Source organism: Sarcophilus harrisii, chromosome 5, assembly GCF_902635505.1.
Source record: "Sarcophilus harrisii chromosome 5, mSarHar1.11, whole genome shotgun sequence".
NCBI classification, from domain to species: Eukaryota; Metazoa; Chordata; class Mammalia; order Dasyuromorphia; family Dasyuridae; genus Sarcophilus; species Sarcophilus harrisii.
Genome location: NC_045430.1, coordinates 181,362,107 through 181,380,151, shown reverse-complemented (window position 1 = coordinate 181,380,151; position 18,045 = coordinate 181,362,107). Strand labels below are relative to the sequence as shown.

At 32.4% G+C, this 18,045-nt stretch overlaps 1 protein-coding gene across 8 annotated transcripts in view; it reads left to right on the top strand.

Moving 5' to 3' along the window:
- Positions 1-18,045, top strand: part of CHCHD3 (coiled-coil-helix-coiled-coil-helix domain containing 3) — a 298,530-nt gene that overhangs the window by 187,953 nt on the left and 92,532 nt on the right. For 7 of the 8 annotated variants that reach the window (XR_004229684.1, XM_031939079.1, XM_031939082.1 and 4 more), the window contains exons 5-6: positions 1,716-1,730; positions 3,460-3,543. Coding sequence is in view for 7 of the 8 variants with exons in the window: in XM_031939079.1 (XP_031794939.1) it covers positions 1,716-1,730; positions 3,460-3,543 (99 nt within the window). In the remaining variant the exon portion in view is untranslated. The remainder of the gene's footprint in view (positions 1-1,715; positions 1,731-3,459; positions 3,544-18,045) is intronic. The other variant, XM_003771612.4, reaches the window with a different exon arrangement.

The window sequence follows — 18,045 nt, the reverse complement described above, 5'->3', positions numbered from 1 at the left end:
CTAGTAAATACATATAACCTTCCAAAGAGGAAGATGAATTTTGATTAAAAAGCAAAAATCAATTTTTATTCACATATTTACATATGTACATGTCCATATAATTATAGCTATATTTACATACATACAATCCTCTTCAGAATGCTTTCATACTTTTTAAAGCTGTTAGCGTGATAGGTTTTTAAAATTAAATTCTGTTTTACTGCTTTGTTTTAATTTGAACAGTATAAATAACAGTCAAATTCTGACTAAATCATTTCAATTAAGTGGTTTTTTTTTTTGTTTGTTTGTTTTTTAGTCCAGAGAATTTCCATAATATTATTTCCCATTCTATTTTGTTCCTTAGGTTGAGTTATATTCACCATCTTCTACAGCTGTCTGCTTCTTATAAATAACATGAGTTTACAGTTATCTACTGTACTATCACAACAACACATTGTTTTTAAAGGAATAGATTGAAGTATGGCTATCTTTTTCTTTGTTTTTATATCTTTACTACATATAGACAGGAATCATGTGAATAAGATGTGTCCATGCAAGTATATATGGGGGGAAATTCTTGCATACATAAGGTCACTTTTATGCAAAGATATAATCACTCTTTGGATCTTAGAATATTGTTCTGGTATTCTAGTCATATGATAGCTTTATGATATTTTCAGTTGTCTGATATTGGGGGTAGCATTCTCTGTGCTCTTTATTGTATATAGTTGGATGGAGGTTATTTCTATATAATACCCTTTATGTTCCAATGAACTATTCAAATTATATTTCAATGGCTGGCTAAGTGCCATCAGTAGGATCAAACAATACATTTACTAGTATTGAATAATATCACCTAAAGCTTTCAGAATTATATGAGCTTTATGAGTAGGTATAATGGAATGCGTATTACATTTTTTCTTTGCATCTTTTACTTCACCATGTAGCTACATATGAGCAAAAGAAATGTTTAGTTTTAGTGGGTAATCTTAGAGGAGGAAAATGGATGATAATACATTAAGGGTTTTGTAAAGGGAATGATTTCCATATCATATAACTGTTATTCTAACTAAATCCTCTTGTACTATTAAAATAATTACAAAATTGTCCACTCTCAGATTCTATACTAGCCGCCTCCCATTTGCTTATTGAAGGACATTAGGAGGATAACCCTGGATATGTGATTCCTATTAATATTCAAAAAGTCATTCTTTTTATAATCTGTAAGTGATGTTTAATTCTTTTGTCATGAGGAAATTTTCCTTCTATACCAGAAAATGAAAGAAGGGTCAGTAACAGTGGTAGTTATTATCTGGTTATTCATTCAATAAGTGTATAATCTATCTTCTATTTGATCATTTTTAGAGATGTGAAGGGTACTGCTTTTAAAAAAATATTGGGTAGATGTTAACATTTGTGACATCTCTAATCTGATTATCTTCTTGTTGGCTTGGCAAACTTGCTTTATGAAGATATAAAAGTACATAAAAATATATGTATATCTTCATCTTATCTGAATTTTTTTGAATTTTCCTTTGACATTTTCTAATCATACCATAAGAGAACAATGACATTTCCTGGTTCCCTCATTAAGTGTTTCCTATAACTATAAATAAGCAAGTATTTACCCTATTGCCTTCTGTGTGGAAAAGATTTTGGCAAATTGTTTCTCAGTAATTTATTTTTAAAATCATTTATCATAATGTAGTTTATAATTTTTATTTTACATGCTTCAGGACCTAGAAATTCAGGTAAGTTGTGAAATAAAGACATGTAATACACATAAGTGGGTTCTAAACTTGGACACTTAAATCATCTTGAGAAACCTTTGTATAGCATGGGAAGGAAATCTTTTCAGTCAGCAAGCTTGTCATTTGTTATTAAATGCTTGTCATTTGTAAAGCACTATGATAAGCTCTGGGGGTATCCAGAAAATTGCAATGCCAGAGAAATTTTTAATCCTTATTTTTAAATTAAGATGGACAGTTATTAAACATTGATTTGAAAGTATTCTTGATTTAAGCTAACCTGTTATATGCCTTTTCTCAAAGATAAGAAGTTAAGGCATATTTTTTGCTCTTAAGTAATTTAGGTCTAAATGTGGAAAACAAGTGCTACAAGATGGTTACCATTTAGGAATTCTTAGAAAGTTAGCATGATCAGACTTTCTTTGAACTATGTGATTTTGAGTTAATCCTTGAATAATGATACTAAATAAGCCATTTCAAGCTAAAGGAACAAAATAAGCAAAAGTGAGTTAGATAGGAAAGAATAAATTTTGTACAACCTCTGATATAGAAGCCTAGAATATGGAACAGGATCTTTAGAGAAGGACCAATGCCAGAAAATACGTACATTGAGAAAATTGAGATGAAGAAATGAATCAAGAGAAGTGAGGTGGAGCGTGATACCCTGTAGATGAAAAACAAAGCTGGTACAGTGTCATGGAAGGAACAAAGGGGATATTTAAAATGCCTTTTTTTATAAAGACACTTAGTGAATTTTTTTGCTTTTTTTTTTTTTTTGCAGAGGCAGAACTCCTGCTCCCTATCATCTGTGTAGACACTTTTTCACAGTAGTTTCAGATGAATTTAAATGGGCTATTTGCTGCTTTAAGAATTTCTTCTTGTAATTTGCCAAGTATTTGATCACCTAACATATGGAGGATGAAACACTGTGATAGATACTTCATATTTTTTGTGTAAATTCATTTTTAACTTAAGACTTGGATCTTTAAGTTAGAAACTAACTTGAGAAAAGCAGAAACTAATACACTTCTGTTTTTTAAAATCTTCAAAATAATTCATCATTCATATACTTTAATTATCATACTTTTAAAAGTATAGCAAGTATTTTATTTTTATTCTTGTTGAAAATGAGGTTTAGCAAATCAGACTTGTAAAATAATAGCTTTCCCAAAGTATTCAACTCCCATTATTTCAACAATTTGCTTTTGTTCTCTCTTCTACTTCCACTCTTTATTCTCTGTAACTCTTAAAAGGACATTTAATAGTATGAGGCAAGTAATTTCATATCTGAATGTCTTTTCTTATTACTCAGAAAGTCCCCCAAATATAGGAGATACACATACAATATCTTACGGAGAAATCTTTATATTCAAAGATAATTGTTAGTCTAATTTGTATTTTGAATAAAATGTGAGCATAAATACTTAGTAGTCCTTGAAATGACTTTTTTTCTAGAGTTAAAAACCAGTGTGCCTAGTGTTGTAATCTGACATTTCCAAGTAAGTTGGGACAAAGTAGGACGCAGCTGTTAGACGAGAAAAAACCCACAATGCATATTCATTCTTTACATTTAATACAGCAATCATCTTCCTATTAATGTTTTTCTTAGGCAGGGACCTAATAGATTGCAGAATCTTCAATTGTGTATATTTATTTCTTACAACTTTTATTTCACTTTTACTTTGCTTGTTGCTGCTTTTTCTTGATATAATGTTTTCTTTTCTTTTTTTAGGCTAAGCAGCTGGAAGAGAAAGACAGAGTGCTAAAAAAACAGGATGCTTTCTACAAAGAGCAGCTGGCTAGACTGGAAGAACGGGTATGACCATTTAAAATTGTTACTATTTTATAATTTAAAAAGGTAACTTTGGGATACTCAGTACTTTGGTAGTTGTAAAACATTTGTAATTTCCTCATTGTGGATATTCCCTATATTGACACAGATCTTTGGCTCTTGAAAATTGCCATGGCCTAAAATCCATCATCTAAAAGACTCCTGATCTTCTCAAGTTAAGACTTTTTGCTTATTAATTAGGCTTATCCTTGGGTGATACCCTCAGTCTGATAAGATCCATTGAATATGCTCTCTTCTGAAAACTAAGATACTTCCCTCCTGTATGTGGTAGGTCTTTACTGAGGGAAATCCTGGATATGTCACTTTAAAATTAAATAATTTGAATTTAGAATCTAGAATAACTACTAATTAAATTTTATTAACCAATATTAAATTTAATTTGAAAACAAAACTAGACAAATAAACAATAACTAAATAATAATAATATTAATAAATAATAATTTAGAAATTAAACTAATGAATAAAAATTACAACTTTTTGTTGAGGATAGTAAGGCATTGGAAGATAGATAAAATAATTTCTTCTTTCATAAAGAATAGCATTTCTACTTCCATAATTTCCTGTGTGGACATAATATTTATAGTGGAACACTTTATCTTATAGCATAGGAGATAGATACTAGATTAAGGATTTCTTTCATGTATGGTATACCTCGACAAATTATTGTCTTAGAGATTTACTGTGCATGGTGATTGATGATGTGTCTTACCAGGGTCACATAGCCAATATGTGCCCAAGATTGGACCTGAACCTGCCTCCAGGGTCAGCTCTTTGCTATACCATACTGGCATTCTTTTATCTTACAGAAAGTTCTTTAAAAATGTTTTTCTTGTGCATTTAAAATCAGATGGTCTCTGAATGATTCAATATCATATTAGAAGATAGCAAATAACTCTTACACTTGGAGTAAGAAATAGAAAGCAAATAGATTTTATTTAGTAGGTAGCAAATAATGATCATAATTGTATTGGACTATTTTGGTTTTCTCAGCTCTTACCACAGGACCTGGCAAACAGTAGATACTTAATAAATTCTTGGTGACTTTTGACTGATGAAATATCTTTAAAATGTTAAAAGCATTTTAATATAATTCAAAATAATGGATTATTTAATCTAATATCCTTCATGTACTCACTGTTATTATGGTTGAAAAGTCAGGATAGTTTTTTTGATCCTGATTGTTTTTTGTCATTTTTTTGCCCAGTGCCTGACATACAGCCAGCATGAATAAATGCATATTCCTCTCCTCCTCTTCTATCTGTTCCCTTCCCCATCTGTACAATGTAGGAGAACACATGTATTTCTCTTTCTGGAAGAAAGTATTTCATAGGCTTTTTAGCAAGAGAAAGTACTCCATTAACTTTTTAATGATATATAAATGTTAGTAGTTGTTAATTTCCAGTATTCTAGCACAGAAAATATTTTCCTGTAGAAACAAGGTTATGTAAATGACTACCCTCACAAAAACCTTAATGTAAAAATCTATAAAACATTTATGAAATTTACTGTGTTAAGACAAGATTTCACAAATGGATAGAAATGTAAACTTTGCAAATGGACTTTTAGGTGCACAAATTGTGAGCTGCTTTTGTCATTGATATAATTTTCTTTGTTTAGAGCTTTTAAGTAAAATTTTCTCTTTCACTTAAATACTTTGAAGAATTCTAATTGGCAAAAAAGAAATACTAATGGAATGACCTTAAGAGCTTGAACTTAAGAGCTTAAATAAAATATTCAGAGTGCTGTGAATTATCTCAGCACAGTGAGAAATTTTAAAAATAACATTGAGTATTATTGATGAAGAAAAAGCTAAGAATCGTGGTTTTCTGGTTATTCTGTTTCTATCTGCCTTAAGATCATAAGTATCCTTGGAGTTTATTTTAGGTTGTGCTACAACTGATATGTGCCCTTTGAAAGAATAGCCAACTGTTTCTATGCTAAAGACAGGAGGCGAGCATTTAAGATATTAGATTATTCCCTTCTTTTCTTTTAAAAAAAGTTATCAATACCTTCTCTATATTTCTTAATGTAACCTTAAAAAAGGCATGACTTTTTAAGGGAAAAAAATTAAAAGTTCATCTGAACAAACATGTCAGATGACTTTGTATTATCTTTGATGACTTTGATATTATCTATGCAGTCGTCTTTCTACATAAATCTTCTGCTTCCCTTCCCTATCCCCACCTCTACAAAGAGGAAAAGATCTATTATCACTTCAAGACCAAGCTTGTATTCTAGTTATTGTGCATGTGTGTATATTGTTTTCCTATTTATGCTTACTTCATTTTGAGTCAGTTCAGATGTCTTTTCATGCTTTTCTGTATTCATTCCTTCTTATAATGAAGTAATATTCTTTTGCATTTATAAATAACTACACTTTATTTAGCCATTCCCCTACTAATGGATTCCTATTTAGTTTCCAGTTTTTTCTGTCCCCCTCAAAAATACTAATATAAATATTTTGATGTATCTAAGGTCTTTCTTCTATTATTGACCTCTTTTGATATGAGATGATTTTAATATCAGGATATTTGTGATGGCAATAATAGTTATTTGGTTTCACAATTTCAATGTCTTCCTTTCCACACATTCTTTTTTTATTGTCCTTTGAGATTTAAGCATTGAATAATTCATTCTTTCAGTCAACAAACATGTTGTTTAAATTATGTCCTGGTTGTAGAAAATCTTGTTTGTTGTTGGGAAAAACTTAAAAGTTGAGATAAAGAAATTCATGGAATTTACTGTGTAGAACAAGGAAAAGACATGAATCTCAGGCAAAAGGCATACCACAAAGGATCATATAATGACTATTATTCGTGAAGTATAAGAATCAAGTGCTTTGTTAAGCCTAAATAGGAAAGCTAGATAACGTGGAACTACTAAAATATTTTAGTGGGGGAGTGACATGCACAGAACCCTACCTAAGCAATATTAGTAAGCATCTAATATAAGGATTAATTGGCAGTAGGGCCAACATAGAGAAATAGGCTATTGTGTTAAGCCACTAGTTAAAGCTCTGAGCCTGGATTAGGAAGTCCTGAATTTAAATCTAACCTTAAACACTTAACTAGTTGTGTGATTCTGAGCAAGTTACTTAACACTTTAATTCCCCAGATAACTCTGTTAGGACTGTAATTTTCAGAAATATTGTTGATCTGCACCAGTGAAAGGAATTTCATCCCTGGGAACTTCCTACTTCATTGAAATCATAGGTTAAAAAACAGTTTTAATTAGAAGTAGTTATACATAGAAGCACTAATATACTTATCAGTGAATATAAGGAAACGTACCAGTATTATATCTTTTCCTTAATAATTACAGTCATCACTTATATTAGTAATTAATATTTCTTAATAACAAAGTATCAGTTTTCTTGACATTTTGGATCATAGATTATTCCTTCTAATAGAAAACTGTGATAGGTCACTAAACGTTAAATTGACTGCACACCTTTCAGGAACACTAGGAAGTGAACAGTATTATAACAAAACCCTGAATCTAAATCAGATATTTTTTGGATTTAACCTTGTCTTCATCATTTATTAGCTTTAAGAACTTGGACAGTTTCTCTGAACCTTAGCTTCTTCATAGTTTCCTCATCTGTGAAAATGAAAGTAGTAATTTTAATAATGAATATCAAAAATGCCTTATTTCTAAGACAGTCTATCAAGATTATTATGAAATTCTAAAGAAAGGTTATATGCAAAAGGAAGGATCTCAGAGCTAGAAGACAACTTGAAAGTTCTCTAGCTGAGTTTATATCTAAATAGGAATTTACCACTTTTTAATTTTTTTCCTAATTATAACTTTTTATTGACAGTACATATGCATGGGTAATTTTTTACAACATTATCCCTTACATTCACTTCTGTTCCGATTTTTCCCTTTCCTCCCTTCATCCCCTCCCCTAGATGGCAAGCAGTCTTATACATGTTAAATATGTTACAATATATCCTAGATACAATATATGTATGTGGAACCAAACAGTTCTCTTGTTGCACAGGGAGAATTGGATTCAGAAGGCAAAAATAACCTTGGAAGAAAAAAATGCAAACAGTTTACACTCATTTCCCAGTGTTGCTTCTCTGGGTGTAGCTGATTCTGTCCATCATTGATCAATTGGAACTGAATTAGATCTTCTCTTAGTCAAAGATATCCACTTCCATCTGATTACATCTTCATACAGTGTTGTTATTGAAGTGTATAATGATCTCCTGGTTCTGCTCATTTCACTCAGCATCAGTTCATGTAAGTCTTTCCAAGCCTCTCTGTATTCATCCTGCTGGTCATTTCTTATAAAATAATATTCCATAACAGAATTAACCACTTTTTAAGGCAACTTGTTTTACTTTTGAATGATGCTAATTATTAAGAAATATTTCTGCAGACAGTATTATGGTGTTTTCTACCTCACTGCAACTTTTAACCTTAACTGTCTGAGGCTAACCATAATTCCATTCAATGAAATAGAAATTTGAAGATTTGTCTTAGAGTTAACTTTCTCCTAAAATATGCTAATATTGGCATCAAGAGAGCTATAAAACTGGGTGAGATTTGTTCATCTAACCTGCATATCAGGGTTAAAAAAGATATGAAAGATATTCTTTGTAAAATCCAAACAACAAAGTTTTTCCTTAAAAATTTTTTTTTTCAAATGTAACTTTGCACAAATGACATCCTACATTGCACAATATTTCAAACACTGCAAGTTCTTATGAATGAGAGAAACTCCAGTGCATTGTTAAAGAGACTTTACTACTCAAACTGAAGTAACAAAATATTTGAAAAATTTCATTCTCCACCTGAACTAGAGATAAATAATAAACTTAAGACATGAATTGAGGAAGAAAAGATTAAACAGATTTGTATTTGAAAAATTGCAAAACACTTTTGAAAGTTGTAGCAAGAAACAGAAATATCATTTCTTTCTATTAATAAACAGTTATTAAGTCCTATCACACTAATAAAGAATTTTTAATTTTAATGGTTGAAAGCATTCTATTTTAATTAATTTCATTCCATGATCTTAATTATTGGCATTTCTGCAAACCTGCTTTCTCTTTTTAACACTATTTTTGAGTTTTCTGTGTTATATTTTGAGCAGTTAGAAAAATTTGCCCAGAATCAAATAAATATTTTGTATACATCTCAGTAATTTTAGTCAGCATATTATGAGATTCGCATTGAAGAAGTGAAAAAAAGCATTTGCCTATGTAATGATAACACTAAAAGCTAACTCCTTAGGTTGATTCTAAAGATCTCTATTAATTTAATTTTTTTAAATCACTCACTGAGTTCATACTCTTCATTTTATAGTTGAGGAAACTCGGGTCCATAAAGTAGAGGTACATTTTTGTGGCATGGACCTTTAAAAATTCTTTAATCATGAAAAAACTAAATTTTTGTTAGAGGATAGTAGAAAATAAAGGCATAATTCTTTTGTCCTCTCTTCCCTTTCTCCCCAATCCAGGTTCACGGACCCTTTCTATTATATTTACATACCCCGTTCGAAAATCTATGGACTCTATATATGTAGAATCCCTGCTCTGTTGCCTTTTAGGAATTCTTTGGATGAAAATCAAATGGAAATTGAAAAAAGGGTCTCATCCTCAAGGCATCATAAAGACCAGTGTGAAGATTCTTGATGTTATTTAATTTAGGGGCCAGAGAACTGAAAATGGAGTTACAGCATTTAGCTCAACAGTGAAGTGTAGCATGTGTTATTTTCTCTTTACAAACTCCTGTTGACTTTAGCCGATGTAGGCATATTAATATATGCCGGCTATTCTGCATTCTGTAGAGTTAAGGAGCATGATGTAGGCCTGATCTGGAGCACACAGGTGGAACTGAAATAAAGGTATTGTCATTAAGAAGAAATGCCTGCTTCTAGTCCATCACCTACAGGGAGAAATGCTAATTAAATTCTAAGATCATGTTTACATCAAATGAGCAATTTTTAAAAGCCTCACTAGTGAGTAGGTGGCATATCTATCTCTTGTATCATAAGGTGTGGGGACTCATCTCTGTGATTAATTGCCTTTTTGATTGTTTGACTATATCTTTGTCAATTAAAAGCTTTATTTCTGTTTTCTTCTGTATGACTTGGGAAATGAACAACAGAAAACAATGCCAATATTGATAATAAAAGGAAATGACTACAGAATAGGTTATTGTCAGCATAGTGTGGGCCTTGTGCAAGAAATTATTATATGTATTCACTAGCAGATGTAGTCTGTCCCTTATCAAGTATTTCAGTGAGTGAAGTGTAACAGTGTCAGTCTTTTCAGGGAATTAATATAAAATTTGGCGTGTAAAGGGGCATCAGTGACAGGTGTGATTCTAAAACAGACAGTACTGTTGTTAAGGAGATAGTTTGATTTATTGATTAAAATCCTTTCTGTCTCTCTTGTCTGTCTGTCTGTCTCTCCCTTTCCCCTTTTTTCCTAAGTGGATCTTAAATAATTGCTAGCATTTTAAAGTAACACTGATAGAAAGTGGCCTCTGAATTAATTGCATTCTCTTTTAAACAAGATACAATAGTTTTCATTAAAAGATTTTTTAAAATCTTCTAGGTAAAGAATATTTCTAAGTAGGTAATCAGCTTATTTAAATTTTACTAGATTAGGATTGTAGACAAATATCATTCATCAGTGCTAACGGGTATATTCTTTTCCTGAAAGTTGTGGAGTTTATATACTATTCTTTCTCATTCATGTTGGAAGTGGATCAATTTCCCAGAGTTCTGTAGTTACAGAGTTATAGAAAGGAGGGGTTTTTTTGATGATAAGGGCAATAAAAACCAATGTCACTTTTAACTGTCATACCATTTCAGAGCATGACAGTGCTGTGAAACAGTTTTGATCCGTCATCTATGTTATGCTCCATTCTTTATTTTTAAGACTTCATGGTAGATCATATGTGCATTTAATTACATATAGACAGAAAAAAAATTTAAATGTCCCTTAGAATAATGCTCTGTTTTTAGTAAAATTCACAAGATATCATTCAGTTTCAAGATTAATCTTCTAAAAAAAATTTATTCCAGGTTTTAAAATGTAATAGATGTAATTATAATAACAAGAAAAAAATTCTGTCAGCATTATGGGGTAGTGAATATAAGGCAATAGGCTGCATCTTTTATCAACATCTCCTATGGATAAATTGACTTTCCCGTTAAACTGTCTGAATTTTTTAATGGGAAATTTCGATTGGATGATCTGGAGATAATTATTTTTAGCTAGCATTTGGGACATGAGACTTATATATGTTTTTCTGGGGTTAGTTAAAAGCACATCCTGTTAAAATGATCTTAACTGGAGCCAGTTTATTCTTCCATGTCTTACTTTGGAAGAAGGATTTGCAACTCATAGGATCAGCACTTAATTTGGGGCTCTATTTACCATGTAGGTTGTCAAGAAGTATTAACCTTAAGGTAAAATGAGAACACAGAGTACAAAACTGTGAGCTGATGGCACACAGTACACCAGGTATTAAATAGCATTATCCATCCTGCTTGCTACAGTAAATAGGATTTCACTATTATGATGTGTCAGGGCTTTCAGTGAAATCAAATTTACAAGACACTAAACTGCCATCCTCTCTGCTGAGCGGCTTTATTCTGGGATCTTGCTTTCATATTAATCCTGTTGGTAGGAAATACTTGTACCAATTGTGCATGGAAATTATAATTTAATGATCTCTTCCCTTTCTCTATTCAGGGCTTAAAATGGACCACTGTGCTTTGCAATGATAGCCCCAGGGCTCTGAAAAAGAGATACAGTTCAGCTTTAGAGCCAAGTATTGCCTTTTTGTGAGTGCTTGTAATGATCATAAGTACTAAGATGCCTATAATATGGCTTTCGTATTTATATTTTCTCAACTCTTAACTTTTCCTTTACCTTTTGAAAGATAATATAATGAAATAATTAGATTTTTCTTAACTTTGACACTTTTTCCAGTAACTGTATTCTGTTTGCAAAGAGTGTTCAGGTAAGGTAAGATAAAAAGAGTTGTAGAAACAGGAGTTCTTTAAAAGCCTTTAGAGAATTCTACACAATGTACTTGGATAGAATCACTAGTCTGTCATGTTTGAAAGATTAAATGTTTCTTTTCTTGGGTTTTTCCACTTACTATCAATAAGAATATTGCAGTAGGAAATAATTTACTTTGTTTGCATTTGGGTCAAAACCATTGTTTTCTTTGTAAGAGTCAATAATCATGCATTCTTTTAAAAAATTAAATAATAATCATTTTGGTTCTTGATTTCTCAAATATTTATTATTTTTATAGCATTTCATTGAAGTAGGCCAATAATTATGAATATCCCCATTTTTATACCCTTGTCCCAAACCCAAGACACAGCCTGGTTAATTTTCAAAGGAAACTTGTGAGCCCTTACTCAAAAAAACATTCTGCTCTCCCCCCATTGCATTCAATGAGAATGTTATCCTATTTCAAGACATTGGCGAAGATTAGATTATTGATTTAATAATCTTTGATTATTATAGTCTTTGCCAAACATTATTAAGATTTTATGTATTATCAAGGAGTTGGTGCTAGTTGCCCTGTATAATAAATAAAACCTGTTTCTGACCTGGCCAGTAGTAGTCTGGTTTATAGAATATTAAAAATTTCGTGAGAGGAAGATAAATGCTTACAATTAAATAATAAAAGAGGCTATGCTGTGACCTTCCCAGAGCTTGGGAACCTTTACCATGCTTCTGACAGGGCACTGAATTTAAAACAAACTGTTGTGATCTCTTAGGAGATAACTGGTTGCACTAGTCACTAGCCTAAGCACTGAATGGGCTTTGTGAGAAAGGCATTCTCATTTCCTCTTCAGCCTTCTATTCACCATATTGGAAGCAAGGAGAGGGATTGTTAACAATTTTAAGTCCTCAGGGGGAGAGATATTTCTTTGGCTGCTAGCCACTTTTTGCTTAATCTTTATAATCATTATTTAATTTTGTTTAGATCATATTCAGGGGCCTCTTTGGTTTCCAAAGTGGGAATGGTAGGATTGTTGTGCCACAGTCCTCTTTTATTGTGCTGACTTGGTTTCCCTAATTGTTTGCCTGGGTTTCTAATTGTTCTGCTCAACCATCCCTCCCTTCTAATCATGATGATCCAGATAAGGAGAAAGACCTTCTATCTTAGGCATCATCAGAATGTTGGGTGCCTCTCCCTATTCTGTAATTTATCAGATGTCTCCCATATCTCCCCTTACTTTGTCAGAACTGGATTGTTAGTCCCCTGTCAAAACTGGATTGTTAATTCCTGCTCTCAGTGCTCTGACTCCACCCCTGCCTCTGTCTACCTCTGTATCTGAGTCACATGTATATTTGTCATTGAGAACTAGCATTGTTTGCTGGATTCTTGGAGACCATAGTCTCATTCAGCCCTGGGACCAAACCATGGATCCATTTGGTCCCAGTAAATCTCTCCCTTTCAAATAAAATATTAAATATACTCTCTAATTTCTGTTTTGCCTCAGTTTCTCCATCATTACAGGATCATCACGAAGATTAAACTTCCTAAAATTGCCCCTGAAATTTATATGTGATGTTCTTTGCTCTGATCATGATATCTGTATTGTAAACTATGCCTTGAAATCAACAGCATTGCAAGGCTATTTATCTTATATATTTATACCTGTAAGGCATCTTATATATTTATGCCTATTAATGTCTTCATTTGTCAGAAAAATTCTACTCCATTTTAAAATTATTAAACTTAAATTAATATGAGATCAGAATGCCTGTTCAATTAAGCAAAATCTTCTTTATTTCCTAATGCCAATAGGCTGATGAGCTTCCCCATACTTAATTAGATTGATTTTCCAATAGCAGACGGATTCTGTGATCCATCACTGGCCCATGCTGACAACCTTTATAGCTTGATGTGGAGCCCATCAGTGGAACTTTTTGAGAAGACCAGCTTACTTCCATGCAGTAATGAAGTAGGGGAAAGCAAAGTCCAAAAAAATCCCAACTTTTTTAGGACACTCTTAATAGGAATGAAGTCTAACGTAATAATAGCTAGCTTTAAAAAAAAAAAAAAAAAATTAAAAGTCATCCAGTATCTTATTTAAACCCTACTCTTTTTAGAGTTTTTAACTCATATCCTGAATCTTATTTTAGTGTCAAAACCCTCCTGGGACATGTGGACATCTGAAAAACATCTTCTAGGCATCTCTTTATTTCTTGATTATTAATCCAGGAAATACATTCTTTTAGCCAAAGTTTTTTTTTTTTTTAACTTATGAGGCTAATAGAAGTCATAAGAATAGGAAGTACATAAATTAAGCAATTGTTATTCCTCTTTTAAGAGCTCCTTTTGCCCTTTAATCTTGTGTCACCTTCTCTTTTTCCCTTTTTTTTTTTTTTTTTTTTTTTTTTTTTATTGTACTATGTTTACTGGCCGACTCATTTATTTGATGTTTTTTACTCTTGATCAGTGGGTTTTGGATTTTTTTGTGTCTATGCCTTTGCTTGTGTTTTTCCTTGGGCTTGAAAAGTCCTCTTTTCTCCATGATAAATCCTTGGCTATTCATATTCTACCACCCCCATAAAGTATTTTTACATGGAAAGAGCATTAAATGTAGAATTAGCAGCCCTCAAGTCTTAGCCTCTTTTGGTTACTTGAATCTAGTGTGATCTTGAGCAAGTCCACTTAACCTCCTTGTTTCAGTAAAATGAGGGTGCTGGATGTGGTGATTACAGGAGAGTTAAAATGACTCTCAACTGAGGAGTAGAGAATTTTTCTGCCATCCAGTAGGTCTGCATCTTTTGTTTTGGTTTGGTTTTTATCTTGTTTGTTTCATTTCTTTTCCTGAAGCCTAGGTATAACTTGATTTACATATAGTTACTTGCATTAAGTAAAAGGCTCTTGGGTTGGTTGCACTTGTCAACATTTTCAAATGGTTTATTTTATAAATTGTTTCTTAACATACCAGTATTCTTTAAAAGACTGTTTTTGCATCCAATGGAAAAAAATTCTATGGTCATGGTCAAAATGATGCATGAAGATAATGAATCTTTTAGCATATAGTGTATATCGATAAGGGAAATTTATAGACAGGACAGCTTTGGGCTTTAGTTGTGATGCATGCAAACCCTGAAGTGCTAAACATGGAAAAAAGGAGAGAAAATGTGCTAAATATTATGGAGAAGCAGTTGAATGGGAAAAAGGGGGAAATAAATGTCCTAGAAAAATCAAGATCAACAGTGTTATAACCCAGAGAAAACAAAATAGGTATATTGATGAGATCTAGATTTAGGGTGGTCAGGGAACCAAATGAAGGGGTTTGGCTTCCCTAAATGCCCTTGGGATTTGGTACATGGGTAGGGAGTTTTGGGAACTCTCCTTCTGGTGGCTCAGAGATTCCGGGTTTTATGAACCCGGAAACCTAGATTGATAAAAGAGGTTTATTGGCGATAGAGAGATATAAAGTCTCATTAGAAAAATAGGTGAGAATAAGATAGCATTAGAGAATATTATTCTAGCGGGCAGAGATTTCCTTGGCATAGCATGGCATGGCATGTTAGGACTTCTGCAAGGAGAAGATTTAAAATTGTCGTTTTTATAATAGGAGTCTGGCTACTAGACAAGGTCTGCTCCCTCTCCAGATGAGGCTGGTGGGTGGAGTTTAAGCTAGAATGTATAGAAAATCTTCAGTTGAATAGAGTGTTTCTCCAGTTCAATGGGATTGGTATCTCCAGCTCAGGACTCAGCTAGCCCCACCTAGATTACAGAATGAAGCTGTTTGTCCACAGGCAGGGTCTTTACAGTGGCATGATTCAGAATTTGTCCTTCAAGGAGTTTTAGAGTTTCCGGGTTCTTTCAGTATCACTAACAATAACAAAGACAGGGCAGATGATAGAATGAAAAAGAAGATTCTGAAACCTCTACTGTCATTCTGGGTTACTTTCTGTCACCACTTTGTTGAAGGTCCATTTGGTAAGGGGACCTTCAAAAGCTATGTCCCTGGCTTCATTGTACTTGCTCACTCTACTTTTTTATTAGTACTCACCTCCAAACATAAAGTTCATTCCAGAACATGTTCAGTTAGTCATTTTACTTCAGAGTATAGGAAAATCAGAATTCATATTGTATAAAATTAAGTATATTACAGACCTGACTTTTATATTTATCCCTTCTTATTCAGCCTTTTTTTCCCTCTCACTCTCAATTATAAGGTCAATAATTAAAATTTTAAAAAATTTCTTAGCCATTAAGAGCTATCTAGAAATGGAATGGGCTAAATACATAGAGAGCTTCCCATTATTGAAGATCTTTAACTGAATGCTAGATGACCTTTTGTTAGGTCACTGAAAGAATTTTCAGTTGTGTATAATTTTGACTAGATGGCTTCTGAAATTCCTTCCAATTCTGTTTCCTTGGACTCTTTGTTCAATTGAAAAGCAAGTTCTTTTCTCTCTGTACCCCAAGTCAGCCTCTGTTCTAGGAATGGCATACTTCAATAGGTCACACAAATTTGTCTACAGCTCATCCACTTTCCTGAATTTTGCCCACAGAATTACTCTGAACTGTATATACCAATATTCTTATGCCCCAGTTGGCTTTTCTTACCTACCTTCCTCCATTCTTTTCTTTTCAACTTCCTCCCTTTTTCCTTTTTTCCTTCCTCTGTCTTCCTCCTTTTTTCCTTTCTCTGTCTTGTCTCCCTTTCTTGTGCAGTAAGAAATGCAGTGACTACTCAGAAGTATGATGCATTTCCAACTTTCCCCTCCTTAGGCTACCTAGTGACTTTTGCTCTTAAAGGCTTACCATATTGGGATTGGACTTAATGTGGACATTCATTCCACTTTAGCTCTACAACATGAGCTCTTCTTATTAGGGATTACAGTTGTGTGCTGCCATGTATGGCTCCTGGTTTCTTTCTTGCTTTTGCTTTTTGCCATTGGTGGCTTTGCCCTTTGCTGTGTTTTCAGAACTCATAATTTTTCCAAACACTTCAAATTTCTTAACTTTTCATCCCAGTATTATCTTTTGGTTGAATGACATCTATTCAAAATATAATTTATTGCTCCTTTTTAGATAACATGAACATATCTACAACCTCATTACAGGTAAGTTTTGGTTCACATAGGATTTCTATATAGGAGAGATTATACTGTGCTCTCCTTGAATCAGTTTAAAGTGGTGACAGGCAAGGTATATATAGTATACAGAAAAGCAGGAGGAATAATTAATGTTAGCATTCAATAAATCTGTGATATTCCCATGTTATCTTTCTTCAGAGTACTTAAATGTAGCTAGAACTACTATATTTCTATAGTTACAGAAAAATACCACTTAATAAATTTTGAACTATACTATTCCCTCTTGTAATTTCTTTAAAGTATAGAAACTTGGCAGCCATCCCTAGAACTATTTGTTAAAATTCAATAGCATGTAATTAAAAGCAAAGAATGCCATTTCTCTGTTGAATATATTAAAAATTATATCATATATCATTTGAATTTGGTGTAGAATTCGTTTCCCAAAAGAATTACACCAGAAGACAAAAAGCTAAGTAGTTTTAGTCCAAATAGAGTTTAAAGTTATATACGGTAACTGAATACACACAAATATCTGTTATATTCCAACTGTTTAAAAGAGCAATTATGCAAAAGCTAATTATTGAGTGAATGTTCCTTTAGAAACAGCCAAATGAAGCAAAACACTATCATAAAATTGGGAGGTATTTGGAGTCTTACCAGCCAAAGTAATAAAATTGCCTTGGTCTTTTAAAATTTGGGCTAATTTTCCTCTTTTAGAAGTACCTTTATGCCATCATTTATTTAGCTGTAAATGTCTTCTAGCATTTGGAACTAATATTAATATATCAACTAGGGATAAATGCAATAATTTCATAAAAGTATAGAATTTTAAAGGTTAAAGTGACCGCTTTAGTAATCACCTGTTCAATCCCTTCTTTGTATGGATGACGAAACTTCTTTTGAGTGTAAGTTTTAGAATTCTTAACAGTCGCTATCAGTATACTATTAATTCATACATTCAGGTCCAGGAAAGTGATTACAAACTTGTCTGTTAATATCACTTAAAGGTAGGATTGACTGGAGTAGTCATTCCCAATATTTTCAATAAAGAAACATCAGTATTTGCATTGCCTCAGCTTAGGTTGTATCATTTCAGGAAAAGAGCTGATCTGGGAACAGGCTAAATTTTGAAAGGAGATTTAGAAATCTAGTAGTTTAGTCTTATGTTTTATAGAATAATAAACTAAAATCAAGCAAGTTTAACTCCAAGCAGTATTTCAACTTCAATTGAGTAATACTTGTATTTTGAAATTAAAACTTGAATTACAAACTTTGAGCTAATGGGAATTTTGTCCATTTGAATAGTCCAACTCTTCAATTCATTATGGCCCTCAGCAGGTAAATGTGATAAATTTTCTGGAAAATCTTATGGCTAATTTTGGTATCATTATGCTCTTCTATA